Here is a 17,087-nt window from a genome sequence, read left to right as displayed (position 1 = left end):
TATGAACAAAAATTGTTTCGAGAAATGAACTTTGGTGATAGGTGATAATAAAAAATATATACTAATTAAAAAAGTAAGTTTTTGTACCTTTTAGCTATATCTTCTAGTTATAAATATAAAACAATTATTTAATATCATTTGTGAAAAGTGTAGTTAGGGTATTTTCAATATACAATTTAACAATTATTTAATATAGAATTTAAAATTATGAAACCCACCAAAAAAAGTTGTTTAATCATATATAGCCTAATATTTTCGTTTTTTCATCAAAATTAACCACAGTTGTTCTCACTTGCCCTACTATAATTTAGCCATTGACTATTCTACCCTCACCTCAAGTACCCTCCTCTCCTCTGGTGAAAAAATAAATTAATTATATGTTTATTTTGAGGTTTTTAATAAAAACATAAAATTTATCTATAATTTTAAGCAAAAACCTTAAATATGTTTTCTAAGAATAATTTCAACAACATTTTTAATTAAATACATATTTCAATCATAATCACAATTAAAATTTATTTTTTTGGAATCACTAACACAAAAAATACCTAGAAAACAAATAAACCATCCATTTATATAAAAAAGAAATATAGATTTTATTGGTAAAAAAGAAATCTAAGTTGTGGAAAGTGCGAAAGAAATAAAGCAAGAGAGTTAAAATAAAAGATCACTCAATATAGAAAAAAGAAATTGAGTGCTGATAAAAGCAAAATAAACAAATCCCTGCATTATGTTTTTTCTATTTTACCACCCCAAACTCTTACATAATTAGACAACCGTACTGCTCGAAGGTGACTGACGCACACCTCACCAACACATTTATGAATATATATAGCTATGAAGGTAGTACACGGAAATCAGAGAGAGAGAGAGAGAGAGACAGAGAGGCATCATTTGGCCTCATTAATCTCCTCCTTTACAACCTCTCCTTTTGTTTAGCCTCTCTCTCAAGATCTTCACTACCACTCTATTGTGGGTTAATTTGGTACAGATTTAGAGATGAGCATCAGGTTTCTTTCTGGTTCCTCTCTGACTGCAGCTGTTCCTCTGCTACTTCTTGTTCTTGCTTATAAAGCGAATGCAAGTGGGTGTGATTTCTTCACTGGGACATGGGTTGTTGATGGATCTTTCCCACTCTACAACGCCTCAGCTTGTCCCTTCATTGAAAGAGAGTTCAGCTGCCAGAAGAATGGCCGTCCCGATTCGTTATACACCAAGTACAGATGGAAGCCTCTGTACTGTAATTTAAAAAGGTATTGTTTCATTCCTCTCTCCCATCCTATGCATGACAGTTTTCTGAATTGTGTTGTATGACAACTGTGGGGATAATTAGCATAACTAACAGGGGCTCATGGCTCATGTTTATGCATCGTCATTCCATTGTTGAACGGTTTATAAAACAATAATTACAAACGTTAAAAGCGGCTCACACTACAATCGTACTCATCAATAAACATGGTTTGGCAGCTGGCACGCCTGTGGAATCTTTTGAGTAATGTTGCTCTTGGCAGATCGTCAAAATAGTTTTTTTTTTTTTTCTTATATGATTTGAAGCTATCATGACTTCTGTCAAAGCGCGCTCTCTCTCTCTCTCTCTATTTTTCATTTTTTTTCTTTTTTAATATCATCATATAGATTTCGTAGTTGATTGTATAGAGTGATGCACGCGCTAGGATCCATTCGTTGAGAGCACAGTTGCAGAACGCACTTTTTTAATATCATCCCTCCACCATCAATTTTTTCTACTCATTCATTGAGAACCAACACAGTTGATTCAGACATGTCTCCCTGGTACCTCCCTCTATGAACTGAGTTGTCACTTTCACACACAAGTGACACGACCCAATTATTTATTACTCTGGCGTTTTTCTTTTAAGAAAACGGGCCGAAGTACGTGGCCCAATGAGAACAAAGCTCCTCTCTTGCAATGATTGCGAAAGAGTGGGAATGTTTAGCTGCTCAAGGAATCTGTCTGCCTGTGATTGGTCACACGGAGCGGGTGTTCTGCCTTCTTACGCTTTGTTTCATCGTGGGGTCGGGGGCAGCAGATTCTCTGCTAGCATCGTGGGGATGGAAAACAGTACAAAAAATGATGTCCAGCCCACGGCAATCTTCGGTTGGAGGGGTGTCTTCCTCACTCCTCCTCAGGGCTGCCCAGCCACCGACGCTGTTCAATGAAGTTGATATCTCCGTGACAGATTTTTGTTACTACTTACTTGAAACCTGCACGCCAAATTGGTTCTTTGACTTGTGTGGAGGAAACCTACTAGGAGAATTAATGCTCAAATGCAATTATATATAATTTATTTTAAAAAAACAACATTATGGGTTTTTTTTCATTGATGACAAAAGATACTGTTGAACCAGCTAATTAATATTAATTTATTTTTTTATATAACAAAAGAATTGATACTGGCTTTGTAGTGTGATGACAACACAAACAACAAATCTTACCAACAACAAACACTCGACGGAATAAATGGAAAAATAACATAGGAATAATTCAAGAATGGAACTTAATGTTTTGTACACTTTTGTAGGTTTAATGGAGTAGACTTCTTGGAAAGATTTAGGGGGAAGAGGATCATGTTCGTGGGTGATTCTCTAAGCAGAAATCAGTGGCAATCATTGACATGCATTCTCCACTCTTCAGTGCCCAAAGCCAAATACAATTTAACTAGACAGGGAGACGTCTCCATATTTGCGTTTCCGGTATGCACCCATCAATCAGCAAGCTTTTTCTTCTTCCTTTTTCTTTTATAAGATAAGATTGGTTTAGAATTAAGAAAAAGTAGTCATGGATCGATGCATCCAGTTCATGTCACGTGAAATCATAGTCTGACTTACGCTACAGACATTTAAAATCTTTCAAATCCAGGCAGACAAGTTATGACATATGCTTTGTCTTCCCCTGTCCAGCCATGTGATCCTCTAGGTCACTTTTCTTTGTTAAGCGGCTTCTGCAAAAGGGCCTGCTATGCCGTGGGGTTTCCTAGAAATTCCCATTGGCGAGGCTCCTTTTGCGATTCTACTGAGCTTTTTGCCTTTTTTTGGTTCTTAATAGACATGACGAATCGATTTGGCAGCATGATTTATCATAGGATCCATTACTATATATCCAGTTAATTTTGTTGAATCATTTGCAGTTCTCATGAACGCCTCAAGTAGCACTGTAAGTGGGATTAGTCAGAATTTGACTTGGATTTAACGAAATAGGACGAGTCCTGGCTTTACCGAATCGCTTGTTCATGTGGTAGAGGGGAAAATCACTTTAAGGTTTTCTAACATTCAAGATCTTGCAGGATTACGAAGTGAAAGTGATGCTTGATCGCAGTGTCTACTTGGTAGATGTTGCGCGTGAAAGAATTGGTAGGGTCTTGAAGCTTGACTCAATTGAAGGCAGTAAGCTATGGAACGGCATTGACATGCTTATCTTTAACACATGGCATTGGTGGAACCGCAGAGGACCCACGCAACCGTAATGTCCAAAACTAGCACTGCCATTTTCATTCAGAATGGCGGCAGAACTTTCTTCTTCTTTTTTTAAGAAAAACAAGAAAAAAAACTTGAAGATGACCTGAGTATTGTGATTTTGCAGATGGGATTACATTCAGGTAGGGAACGAGATTAAGAAGGACATGGATCGCATGCTTGCTTTTGAGAGGGCGCTGACTACATGGGCTAAATGGGTGGATTCAAACGTTGATCCTGCTAAAACCCTGGTTTTCTTCCAGGGAATCTCTCCTTCTCATTACAAGTACGCTCTTTGATTGTGATCGCAACATTGATGAATATGTACGTTCTACAATTAATTTAAATTCCATTAGTCTAAATCTAATCGATCGTAAGGGTGAATACGATATATTAATATAAATTTCACTAATACTTCTTTAATGAATATGCCGTAGAAAACAAAATTAATAAAAAAGTGTTAATTTTTATGGTTGAATTTGTTTTTTAAAAAAATTAATTTTTTTTGTATAAAGAGAAATTAAATTGATTTTTTGTATATTATACAGTTATTTTGACATATATATATTATTTTAATATATTTTCAATTCAAAAATACTTTTAAAAAACATCATACATTATATTACCAAACACACATTAAAAAAATACCCTATCTAGGTCCTCAAAATGAGATCTTGTATTATGAAATCTATAACTTCTTCATAGTTCATACAATACAACAATATTGGATTTTAAGAAAAAATATTATATAAATTAAGGTCACCGCAACATTAACATATACAAAAGGCTTTGGTATTTTACTATAGTAATGAATATTGAAATGCCAAGGTTTTTTTTATTTTTTTTCCTAAAAGTTTTCTGCATATTTTTAATTATTTCAAATTATATTTTTTTATTATATTATTCAAAATTGAGTTTATTAGGTATTGAAATTTTAATTTATTTTTTATGAATTTATCTTAATTAGATCATTTTAGTCACAAGTTTTATAAGTTAATCATATTAATTTGTATTTTTTTTTTAAATTATATCTACTAGATATTACACTTTATAATTTTATTGATGTATTCTGTATTTAATGGGTTAATTTATGGATAATACAGTAGATGCAGTCTACATAATGATTTTTCAAGTTTTAAAGGCAATTGTTTGTGAGCTAAGAATAAAATATCTTTCACCGACAATCTACTCATCCCATTAGGAATTGTAATTTAACTCGAATCATAATGATCTCAAATCAAATTAACCTAAATATGTGATTTTTTATAGTTATTTTACTGAAAAGTAATATATAGGGTATGCATATATTTATTTTTTTTATTTTTTTGTTGAATAATAGATAATGTTAAGGTAAGAAATACTTGAACAAATTTAAAAATTTATTGTATAGATGTGAATATCTAAAGTATTTTGTTTGATAAGTAATGAAAAGAGAGTAAATTTAGTAGAGCCTATTTTTTTAAAATAATTTTTAAAAAATAAATAAAATATTATTAATATATTTTTTTAAATAAAAAATATTTAAAAAAACTACAGTAATATTTTCAAACACTCTCTAATGAGTATTAATTTATTATTCTACTTTATTTTTTTAAACAAGTTTGTTCTGCTAGATTGGTTCGTGATTTGTGTGTGACATGCATGATCAGCAGCTATATTGGGAGTTGTCTTGGGCCCTTTTTACTTGTCTTCAGATTGATGTTTTCAAGTCTTGTAGATTTTGTCTTATCCTTTATTTTTTTGTTGTTGTGTTTAAATAGTGAGTTTGTCAACTTTTGTGACTATTAATACATTCGGTTTATTAAAATAAAAATAAAAATTATATCAGTAGAATGTTTTCCCCTTCCTAAAATGCAGCAATTCTGGTTTTCTTTTTTTGTTGTTGGATAATTAAACTAATGTTTAATTGTTTTTAACAAATTAATGGTATTTTTTTTTATCAGTGGGACCCTATGGGATGAACCAGGCGCTAAGAGCTGTGCGGGTCTGAAGCAACCAGTCGCCGGCTCAACATATCCGGGAGGGTTGCCACCACCTGTAAAGGTTCTGAAAGGTGTTTTAAGCAAGATTACAAAGCCTGTCACTCTGCTCGATGTAACACTCCTCTCTCTGCTACGAAAGGATGGACACCCTTCAATTTATGGTCTAGGTGGGTCGACCGGACTGGACTGCAGTCACTGGTGTCTTCCCGGTGTGCCTGATACTTGGAATGAAATCCTTTACAATCTAATTATACGTTGAAAATACATAAAAATTTATTTAGGATGAGGAAGTTGAACAATTTCTTGCATGAACTAGATGGGGCATTCATATTTTTCTGAGAAAGTATCAGAAACGTCGAGAACTCATACATTCTTGCATTCCTTTTAACCCTTTCACAATCTGTCCTTGAATTCAGCAACATTTGTATTAGATGTTCTTAAGAATCAATTTTTAAATCCTTGAGTAGTTTTACTCTTTGGTGTAATAAGGATATTGCGCAAACGTACACGCCCTCTGTTGGGCAGAGCATTCGAAAAATCGTGCATTCTTCTCTTCTTTTGTGTGATGATATAGGTGACCCGTTTCAGCAGGCCTAATGCATGAATGCACGCTATGTATTTGCTTCTCTTCCAAGGCAACGCTTGTTTATTCATCGCCCAAGGATTGCTAGTCATTTCCACATTATTACTGCTCTGTTCTATTATTTGATCATGGATAATTAATTTTTTTTTTTGTTGTTGTTATATATAAAAAATATATAATATAAAAATATAAAAATAAAATTATTATAGATTGCTATAATAAAGTAGATGCTTTGTATTATGGGTAATTAACTATTTTGTCTTTCAATGAAAAATAGATGATTAGAGGTAATTTGATCTTTTTTAATTATTCATTAATCATTGAAAGATTCTTAATGGGTACATATATATATATTTTTTAAAAAAATTAAATAGTAAAATAACTTATTTTACCTCAAAGTATAAAAAAATATAAATATTAATCGAGGGTTTTTCTATCTTTTGGTTTCTAGTAATATAGAAAAATGATATATTTTTTCTTAGAAACAAATAAGAAAAAGTATCTCATACTCATGGAAGGTATTTTGGTCTTTTTATATTGAATAATTAATTTTTTATTTTAAAAAATTACTGACACGTGTATTACATAGGAGGCATTTGTATTTTTTGGATGACATGTTCAACACCTCTTGATAGCCAAACATTCTCTTTGACAGTGTAATTGAAAGCGCATTATAGCAACTAATGAGAAAAGGGTTGATCATGGATAAGAACATGAGTTCCAGTCTCATATACATCTCAGGTGGCAAGTTGTATAATGTGAGTATCACCAACTAACAACAATATGATATAGTAAATAATCCAAATGGATTGAATATGTTTGTACGTATCCTAATATGTACATTATATGCTTCTATTAAAAACTAAGGTCTTGTAAGGAATATATAGTTCTGCATGTGCAAACCAACATAAGTATTTCCCCATAAACTTATAAACGATGTATCGTAATAACATTTAGATTGAATTTTTATTTTATTTTTACACCTCTTACATTGACATTTAATATCGCATCCACTAATATTTTCTAGATTAGACAGTGTGTACTTAATAAAACCCTCAACTCCATTACAATAATTCATCTAGCGCAACCCTTCTAGTAAAACTCGATATATCCAAAAATGATCATCCATTATTTTTATGAAATCTATATAAAATATTGATGACAACATGTATTAATTAGTAATATGAACTAAACAAATTATTGATACCTAAATAATTAGCTATCATTGGTTTAATTTATACTTATTTAATCTATTTTAATAGTACACTTAAATCATTATTAATTTTCTCCAAAAAAAAACTCAAATTCCTCCAAATTTACCAAAAACTTTAACTTAATAATAAAATTGATTAAGTGTGAAATGTACTCATTAAACAAGCCATTATTTATTTCATTATAAAACATATAAGTTACAAAATGAAGCTCAATTTCATCAAATGACAAACAAATAAATTTTTTAAAATTTTAAACAAACCCTAACATGTACAAATCATATATTTTTATAACAAATTTCTATAGAAAAAAAGTTATAAAAACAAGTAAACATATAAATAAACTACGTATAATACATAAAAATACCAACAATTTAACATTTTGAAAATGAGTTACAAAAATAAAATAAAAAATAAAGAGGATAGTTTTGTTGACTTGATGTAGTGAATAGTTGAGAATAATTAAGAGATTTAACCTTTGGTTTAGTTAATCTCATTCTATTTATACGTGCAGGTTTCAGAGTAATTAATATCTTCTTGTAGAGTGAAACCTCTAGCAACTAGACATGTCTTATACATCTTAATATAGTGAATAGTTGAGAATAATTAGGAGGTTTAACCTTTGGTTTAATTAATCTCATTCTATTTATATGTGCAGGTTTCAGAGTAATTAATATCTTCTTGTAAAGTGAAACCTCTAGCAACTAGACATATCTTATATATCTTAATGTTGTCATCAACTCTGTGTTTAATTCTATATACCCACCGACTATCAACAATATTCATTAAAGAATGAAAAGGCAGTAAGGTCCAAGTTTCGTTAGCAAATAAGGCTTAAATTTTCTTGTGCATGGCACTATGCCAAACCTCATATCTGTTATTATAAGTAAAAGCAATGGGTTTATGGGCAAGAGAAGAAACCACTCGACATATTGAAGCATCAGTAGTGGTAGTAGTTGTTGTCGACAGTGCTGTCTTTAATTGTCTAAAACGGAGGAACATGTGGTGTTGACGAGCTGCAGGACGAGAAGGAGAAGAGCCTATACCTGTAAGCTACTAGAGAGGATACGAGAAGAGATCTACATAGAGTGACAGACTAGCTGAAGAGCTCGTGGAAGGACTAGTTGGCACAACAAGCACTAGAGAACTTACTGTAGAACTGAGTTGTTCTATAGTAACAAACTTGAAAACATGAACCTCTATTGATAGAGAACCTATTTCTGCATAATGATCATTGGAAAAACAAGTAGATGGTGACAGTATGACAAGGCTGGATGGTGATGGATTGGTTACAAAATTAGTGGGTAAGCGATGAGTTTCTTTGAGTGTGATAGATTGCAGGGCAAGGGCGTTGGTTGACAAGTTTGTAGAGTAGTGGGTTGAAAGTTTTGGGAAGGATTTAAGGTTAGGAGGTGTGTAAGTTGTGTGTAGGGTATCAATTTATGTACTAACTATTCATAATTCACGAAAGAAAAGACATCTTCATGAAAACAATTATGACAAGAGATATAAATATATTAAGATGTTAAATCAAGATAATAATAACCAATATGAAAAGAGCTATATCCTAAAAGCACACATAGAGAGTAACGAAAATCTAACTTGTAAGCATGATGTAGATGCAAAAAAGGGAAATAAAGATACCTAAAAGTACGTAGAAAATTATAATCAATAGTATGATAAAACATACACTCAAATAGAGATTTATTTTGAAGAACAAAAGTAGGCACGCAATTAATAAAATATATCGATGATTCAAAACCATAGTGGTGCACTTTATTGGTCTTAAAAAGTGAAGCTAGTTTCGATAATGTGTCAATGACAACACTTAATAGTGCCATTTTATTCATGAGTATCAGGACAAATATACTAATGATGAATATTAATAGTTTTAAAAAATTAATGTCACTTACAATATTCACCATCCTAATTAGTTTGAATAGATTTAATTTGCATAAAAACTAACACTCAACGAGTGTTTGAAAATAACAAAAAATAAGAAACACATAAGATTTTGTAATAAAAGGTTAATACCATTTATATTTGGTATGCGTATCAATAAATATAACAAAGCAACAAAAATCATCAAAATAAAACATAGGGGCAAGACCTTAAACATCACTAAATATTAAGTCAAGTGGAGTGGTAGTTTTGTAATCTATAGGTTGCAACAACAGATACAATGACTTTTTAATGGACAAGCTTGACACCAAGCAAGAGAACGCCTAGAAGTACAAACTATTTTATTATTGGAAATTAATAAATTTAAAATACAAGAGGCTCGATGACCCAAATAATGATGCTACATATTAACAATTATGTTGAGGCAAAAAGACCAAAACACTTAAGGAATTAGTATGGCAGAAGACTCGAAGAGGACATAGAGATCATCATTATTTTGAACAGAAATAAAAACTTTCTTGGTGAAGAGATCCTTGACATAAAACACAAAAACATAAAATTCAAAATAAACATGATTATCACGATAAAATTTTTGAATAGATAATAATGGTTTGGTAATATGAGGCACATAAATAACATTAGATAATTTTAAAATATGCATTGTAAGGAATGTAACATGGTATATCCAACATTTGATATGATAAGGCTTTTAGTATCACCAACATACAAATGATTATTACTAAGATAGGTTATAGAATCAGTTAGAGTTGTAAGATCAGATGTGATGTGTTGATTTATGCCGTGTATGAGAACCAAGTACTGGCAAAAATGTTTCTGATAACAAGATGAGTAGAGGGTTGCTAAGTACTGTTACGAAACTAGGTACAATGAGGAGCAGTGTGGTTGAAGTTTAAGCACAATTAGGATTTAACATTTTACTAGTTAGGCCCTATATTACACATGTTCTATTGCCAATTATCCGGCCTCTAGTCTGTAACAGATGAGGACCTATTATAGTGATTGTAACAGTTGTTATTGGGTTGTTAGTTTCTGACACGACTAAAAGATTGATGTCTTCTCCCAAGTGCAGGAGTGTCGAAGTAATAAATAACCCGGCAAGACCGGGGTCGAACCACAGGGAGGTTAATTGTACAAATTATAAACAACAATTATAAACAATAATTATAAACAACAACAATAATAATAGAAGCAATAATAATACTAATAATAATAGTAGTAGTAGTAGTAATAGTAATAATAATAACAATAATAATAATAACAATAATAATAATAAAGAAAAAGAAAGAGAAGAAGAAGAAGATGATGAGAACTTGGAGATGGAAAATTAATGTAAGGATTAAACAATAATAATAACAAATGTCAAGGTTAGAGGTTCCACTAATGGTATATCAAACAAGTATAGTATAAACTCTTTTTATTGAATTGGAAACCACACACAAAGGAGGTTCCAATCAGATTATATATTGTTAACATGATTACATTAGTCATCTTATTCAATTAATGCTAATACTTGTAAATCTCGTCAAGCATTCATGATTATAACTTATGTTAACAACAAATCAAGTTCCTTTCATAGCTCAGGTGTCGGTTATACCATACATTATGGGCTATGAAAGTGCCAAGCATTTGTTGTACCAAGTGTTATACAACATAAATCAAGATTAGTCATTTAACAAGCAAAGTATTAAAGAGTGAACAAGATAACAAATATAAAACATGTTAGTATCAAACATTAAAGTCCATATTAAGTTTACATTATACTTATTCTTACACCATTAGTGTAACCTTTTCACCTTGACATAACTAACTTAGCTAGACATAATGAAAGAAAGCAAAATAGATAAACAAAATAAGAACATAAAAGTTAACTAAGTAAAGGAAAGGAAATGAAAGGCATAAACTTAATATTAATGAAAGCAAAACATAAACATTACAAAAAATACAAAGAGAGAAAGGAAGAGCATGATCTTGATCTGGAAACCAAGATGCCTAAATGCATGGCAAATGCCTCCTTTTATAGGCCAAAATTGGGAACTATTGATTTGATGACTAATTGATAAGTGGGTGGCCAACTTTTGACTTGGTGACAATCCTTATCTTCTCTTGTCTGCTAAAAACGTCATTGATAACGTCAAAATTGGAGCCAGTTGCAAACATGAAAGTTGTAGGCAATTGTCTCAGCTTTCTTGTGTAAAACATTCAGCTCATTTGGACTTCTAGAACTCCAGATATGGCCAAAATACCGAACAGTGCTCGGGCTGGAAGACAGATTCGGGCTTCTTTGTTGTTGCTACAATTTGGACTTGATAATGGCCTTTTTAGATCTTGGGCTCCACATGAAAGTTGTAGGCCTATGTCTTACCTTTCCATCCATATAAATTGGACCTAAATCTGAGATCTGTAGCTCCAGATATGACCCAATTACCGAATAGTGTTCCGGTTTGGATTGCACCGACATCTCTTTTCTAAGTTTGGCCATCTCTTTATCCTTGCAATTTAAGTTCTTCAGGTCATCAATCAATCCTTTCATTTATGTGATAGGCCTGCATTAAAAATAGATATTTACCACAAATTATAGGTATCTTATATTATTAGATACATTATTATAAAACATATTTTAGTTAAGGAGTTATTGATATTTCAAGTGCAAAATGATGATATAAAACCATGATAAAAATGCACTTTTAAGTACTAATCAGTTTCCATGAGAAGACACCCTTGTTATGATTGAAATTAGAGTTGTGATAAGACATGGCAAGATGAACAAAGGGTTATGGTGTTAGCAGTAGTGGTGGCTGCAATAATAGAGATGAAGACAACAAATAGGAATTTGCGTCTATAGATGAAAGGAGTTCTAATATAGAAATTCATGGGTAAGAAGATGACTGCGAAGATCGATATATGATATCAGTTCTACCTTAGTTATAAGACTAGTTACCGAGTATTTGAACTCACCACGAAGGTCACGAAACACATATAAATTAAAATAATTAAGAGATATAGTTAGCCAACAACAACTAATTCATCAAATAATGATTTTACTTGATTCATGTATATACTAACTGATGATTCACCTTGTTGAACACCTTTAAAGGAACTATAGAGTTGCTTAATGCGAGAATTAAATAGAGATGTAAAAGCTTTCTCAAGAGAGCCAAACACATTGTGAGGTATGATAATCCACCACGAGGTGCAACATATCCATAAAGAGAGAGGAGAGTAACACACTTAAAATAAGTTGATCTTATTGCTTCCAATAAAGAAAAACAGGGTTGATTGTCAAAGAGGAAACATCAGAATCATTAGAAACATGAGATGGGGGACACGACACTAAACCGTCAATAAATTAAAAAGCACCTTGACCAAGAAGATAGGGTTTCATATGCATTTGCCAATATAAATAATTTATGTTAATAAGTTTCAACAAAACAACTTGATGGGTGTTGGATAGAGCTATAATAACTAGAGTTTGTGTTCCCATGATACATAGAGAAATGACTGAAACATGTGAAGAGGAGTCATTGATGTGTTTTATAAGCGAAGAAGTCTGCTACTATGGAAGAACACTACCAACAACAGCTTGTTGATGACTAGCTGGTTGGGTTGCATTATTGGTGTCGAGGGAGAAGTCAACAGTAATGTTGTAACCCAATTTTGGATTCACTAAAATTTTTTGAATGTTATTTTATCTTATTATTCATGACAAAAAAAATATAAAAAATAAAAAAAAGAAAAAAGAAAAAAAAGAGTTTAAAATATATTTTCTCGAGTCAACCGCATCTTTCTACCAAAATCGAGTCCACTAGGTCAATACGGGTTAAACGATGTCGACTGGGATCAAAAATGAGTTTCGGGCCGTTTCAGGTCAAAACCGTCATTTTCGGTCAAAACTGAGTCCACCGGGTTAATACGAGTCCCACCATGTCGATCGCGATGAAAAATGAGTTTCTGGTCGTTTTGGGTCAAAACCGTCATTTTCGGTCAAAACCGAGTCCACCGGGTCAATACCAGTCCCACCATGTCGATTGGGATGAAAAATAAGTTTCGGGTCAAAACCGAGTCCACCAGGTCGATACGGGTCCCACCATGTCGACCGGGATGAAAAATGAGGTTCGGGCTATTTCGGGTCAAAACTGGTATTTTTGGTCAAAAAACCCAGTCCACCGAGTTGATACCCGTATAAAGATTTTTTTTTAGTAATTAAAATTTATTTTTAGAGGATGAAAAACTTTTTATAATACTGATTTGAATTTTAAATTTTACCCCTATAAATAAATATTATTATTATTATTTAGTATTATTATATATAATAAAACAAAAAAAATAATTCAATTTGGTAGATGGCAGTCGGTGCACGTTGAAAATTTTAACAATCCCGTGATTATTTTCATAATCTTGTGATTTGTTGTCTCCTTCATTGGCTATAAATAGCCAATGAAATCAAGACACAGGGGACACGGAGAAAAACCACGAATTCTGAATTCTGAATTGAGCGGCAGCATTTGCATTACTATTTGTGTTACTATTTGACACTATTCATTTTTTTAATACTTTTTCTACCCTAGTAAGATATTAGTTTTTTTTAAACAAATTGAAAAATACCAAAAATATCCCAACTGTTAGATCTAATAGTGTTTAAATTTAAGCCTTTGATTTCTTAGGATACAATAGGTTTACCACACCAGATTAAAACCCAAATCAATCTCAGCCTTTAAAATAATCTGCCCTTTGATCCTGTTGCGTCATGTCAGCAAGTGTACCAAACACTCGGTACACCGCGATACACCAGATCGTAGCCCATTCAATCCTAACTGTCCGATCAACTTGAAGATCAAACCAATCACAGCCGCACGATCTGTTCATCCGAGATCCAATGGCTTCCAGGCTTCAGACGCACGACTGCACTATACAGCCGTCCACACAGTAGCACAACTCAGAGTTTCTCTCTCCTCTCGCCGGCGATTCTCTCTCTCTCCACCAATCTCCCATTTTCGGTCGTGTCAAGCCGCGAAACCACCACAGAAACGTGCATCGCCTCCTCTGAAGCAAAACCCCTGCCGTGTTACACTTTTTCACCAGCGATTTTGGCTGGAAAAAGGCCGCGACCGTCATCGGCCAATCGACCTTCAAGTCGTCGATTCTCCCTCCTCAGCCATCAACGGCCAACGAGACCACCACCATCAGAATCCTCGTCCTCAAATCTACCAGAATCAACCATCTTTTGACCGGAATCTCATCGAAAAAATTCGCCGCCATCAACAGTAGTTGCACGTGAGCCACACGCGCCGCCAATGACATTTTCATAAATTTTCGATAAATTCGAGGGTATTTCAGTCTTTTGCCTATAAAGAGGTACTCAGGTAATTTTCTATGATATTTTATGGTATTTTTTGATATTTTTATATATAAATATTTATAAATTTTTGCATTTGAAAAAGAAAAAAATAAACCAAAATAAATAACGATGCGGGTCCAACACCCATTTTATCATATCACTGTTCATGGGTCAAAAACCCAATTTTCAAGAATTGATATATCCATTTTTCAATGATATCAAAATAATTTTTGTTTTATAAAATAAATATTATTTGTCGACACGTCTCTTTTATTTACATAAAAGGACCGATGTAAAAAAAAAATACTAAATATGGATTATGTCCATTATTATTTATTTTGATAAATCAGACGTAACTCTCATTTTTAGGGATAAACGTCGACATTTTAGACAAAGTCTCCTAATTTTAGGGACTGATGTCATTTTTAACGTGTCTCATATTTTTAGGGACTGACGTTAATCATGTTAAAAATTTACAAATAAGCACAAAATATAGTAACATTTGAATCAAATAAGAAAAACACACAAGTAAAGATAACATTTCTCTGAAAAGATGTTTTAAGGGTGGTGTCTACCTTCCCTTAATCATAATTAACCCAGTACCCGAATCTCTGGGACCAATATCTAATTTTGGATTTCTAGTTCCTTCAAATTACTAGATGGCGACTCCAATAAAATCTTTATTTCCCCCAATCAAATAAAAATTAAATTATTCTTTTTTTGTTTAAAAAAACAAACAAAAAGGAGTGGAGCCGTCGCTCGATGTCGTGTAGCGACAAGTAACAACATTAGAATCCATTTAGGAAAGGAAGAGAGAAGTCAGTTGCAAGTAAGAGGGAGAAAAGAGTTTTGATGATAGAAGACTCTAATGCCAAATTGAGAATAATTAGGTAGTTTCTTAACCTTTAATTTAGCCAGTTCTTTTCTATTTATATGTATAGGGCAATATATAATACTAAATGTAGGAATTATAACACCAGAGTAGTGCTTATAATATAAATCTTTTTTAAAAAAAGAACCAAAATAAAAATATTGACAGATTAACTGTTGGGGTAACTAGATTTATGATAATAAAAGCTTGATTTATGAAACAAATTAAGAGCACAAGAGTGTTTTTTTTTTACAAAATAAAAAAAAGAAAAAGAAGAAAAAAATAGGGAAGGGGGAGAAAAGGGGGTTATGAATTCTAAGGGAGATACCATTGTTATTTTATGTCGGCAAGCATCACTATAATTTATCAAAGGTGTTGTTTCGATCGGTCTATTTGTATTTGATAATTTTATGGCAATGTCATATATTATTATTTTTTTAAATTCAGTCCGTATTCCTTTTGATTTTCACCTTCATTCTTTTAATTTTTTTTTTCTGATTTCATCTTTTACTGTTTGATTTATTGGCGAATAACCTTTATGGCTTTTTTTTTTATAGTACTTCTAATTTAATGACTCAAGTTACAATCTTGAAAGGTTAATGTAGGTCGATATATTTTTGTTTACTCTTTTGATTATTTGATTTCATCCTTTTGCATTATTCTTTTTTAAAGAATGGTTTTGTGGTAATCTTCAATTTTTTTTCTATCAGTTTATTCAGATCTCATAGCTTAGACCATAGGTTTTGAAGTCCTTTTTATAATAGAGATTTTTAAAAAAAAATTATTTTGTATGTATTTAATTTTTGAAGACAATATTATTCTAATTCATGCATATTTTGTTATATAAATAAATTTTATTTTAAAAATAAAAAATATTTATTTTTAGATAATATTTATATTATATTCGGTCTTGCATAATACTTTTTTTTATTTTACTCAATCAGTGTCATGTGTGTGTTCATTTCTACTAATTTTTTATTCGATAAAAATATTAATTTTTAATAAACAAAATCAATAAACATAACTAGAAAAATTTCTTATGTTGTGAGATCAATTATCTTAATCTACATATATTTTTTAATTTTTATAGTTTTATTTTTATTTATTATTAATAATTTATTTATTTATTTACACAAATAATTATAAATTTATTTAATTAAATTCTCACACAAATTTTCCAATTTATATTTAGATAGTCAAAAAGCTAATTTACTCTTCTATCTCTAATCCAGCCATATTTGCAATTTGGAATGAAATAAAAACAAAAACATTTGTTACGACATACGTAAACATTTATTTTGGGTTTACTATGAATACTCATTAGTTACCATTGCAATCCATGCCAAAAAAATCTCAATGTGATGGAACACTGCACGTGTTCCACAGGCATAAACTTAGAATAGTGTCAACAAGATGGGACACTGCAGCATTTTAATAGTGTGAACAAATGTAATAATAATAATTTTTTAGAATGTATTTTTTTGGAAATATATTAAAAATTTATTTTTATTTAAAAAAATTATTTTTCTGATATTATTATATTAAAAATTTTAAAAATTAAAAAATAATTTTTTTTTAAAAAAATAAAACATAAAAATAAATAAATTATTAAGAGTTATATTCATTAAGAACAATCTCATAGATATGATACCATTTCTTAGGTAGCACGTCAATGATGCTCTCCCCCATCATTCCCCTTCAAACAATTGCA

General features: G+C 31.5%; 1 protein-coding gene across 2 annotated transcripts; it reads left to right on the top strand.

The window, feature by feature from the left end:
• The first annotated feature begins 735 nt into the window (after positions 1–735).
• LOC105139730 (protein trichome birefringence-like 41) lies at positions 736–6,007 on the top strand. 2 transcript variants are annotated; one of them, XM_011046288.1, is made up of 5 exons: positions 736–1,253; positions 2,541–2,712; positions 3,303–3,478; positions 3,599–3,795; positions 5,415–6,007. In XM_011046288.1, exons 1-4 carry the CDS (start codon positions 1,000–1,002, stop codon positions 3,768–3,770), a joined length of 774 nt encoding a protein of 257 aa, XP_011044590.1. In that variant the 5' UTR covers positions 736–999; the 3' UTR covers positions 3,771–3,795; positions 5,415–6,007. The 2 variants fall into 2 exon arrangements, with proteins under 2 accessions (XP_011044590.1, XP_011044589.1); XM_011046287.1 differs by having other exon boundaries at positions 3,599–3,757; positions 5,415–5,938.
• The last annotated feature ends 11,080 nt before the right edge of the window (positions 6,008–17,087 follow it).

This window comes from Populus euphratica, unplaced genomic scaffold (assembly GCF_000495115.2).
Source record: "Populus euphratica unplaced genomic scaffold, PopEup_1.0 scaffold122.1, whole genome shotgun sequence".
Lineage (NCBI taxonomy): Eukaryota > Viridiplantae > Streptophyta > Magnoliopsida > Malpighiales > Salicaceae > Populus > Populus euphratica.
Note: the sequence above shows the minus strand (reverse complement) of the source record. Positions and strands in the feature narration are given on the sequence as shown.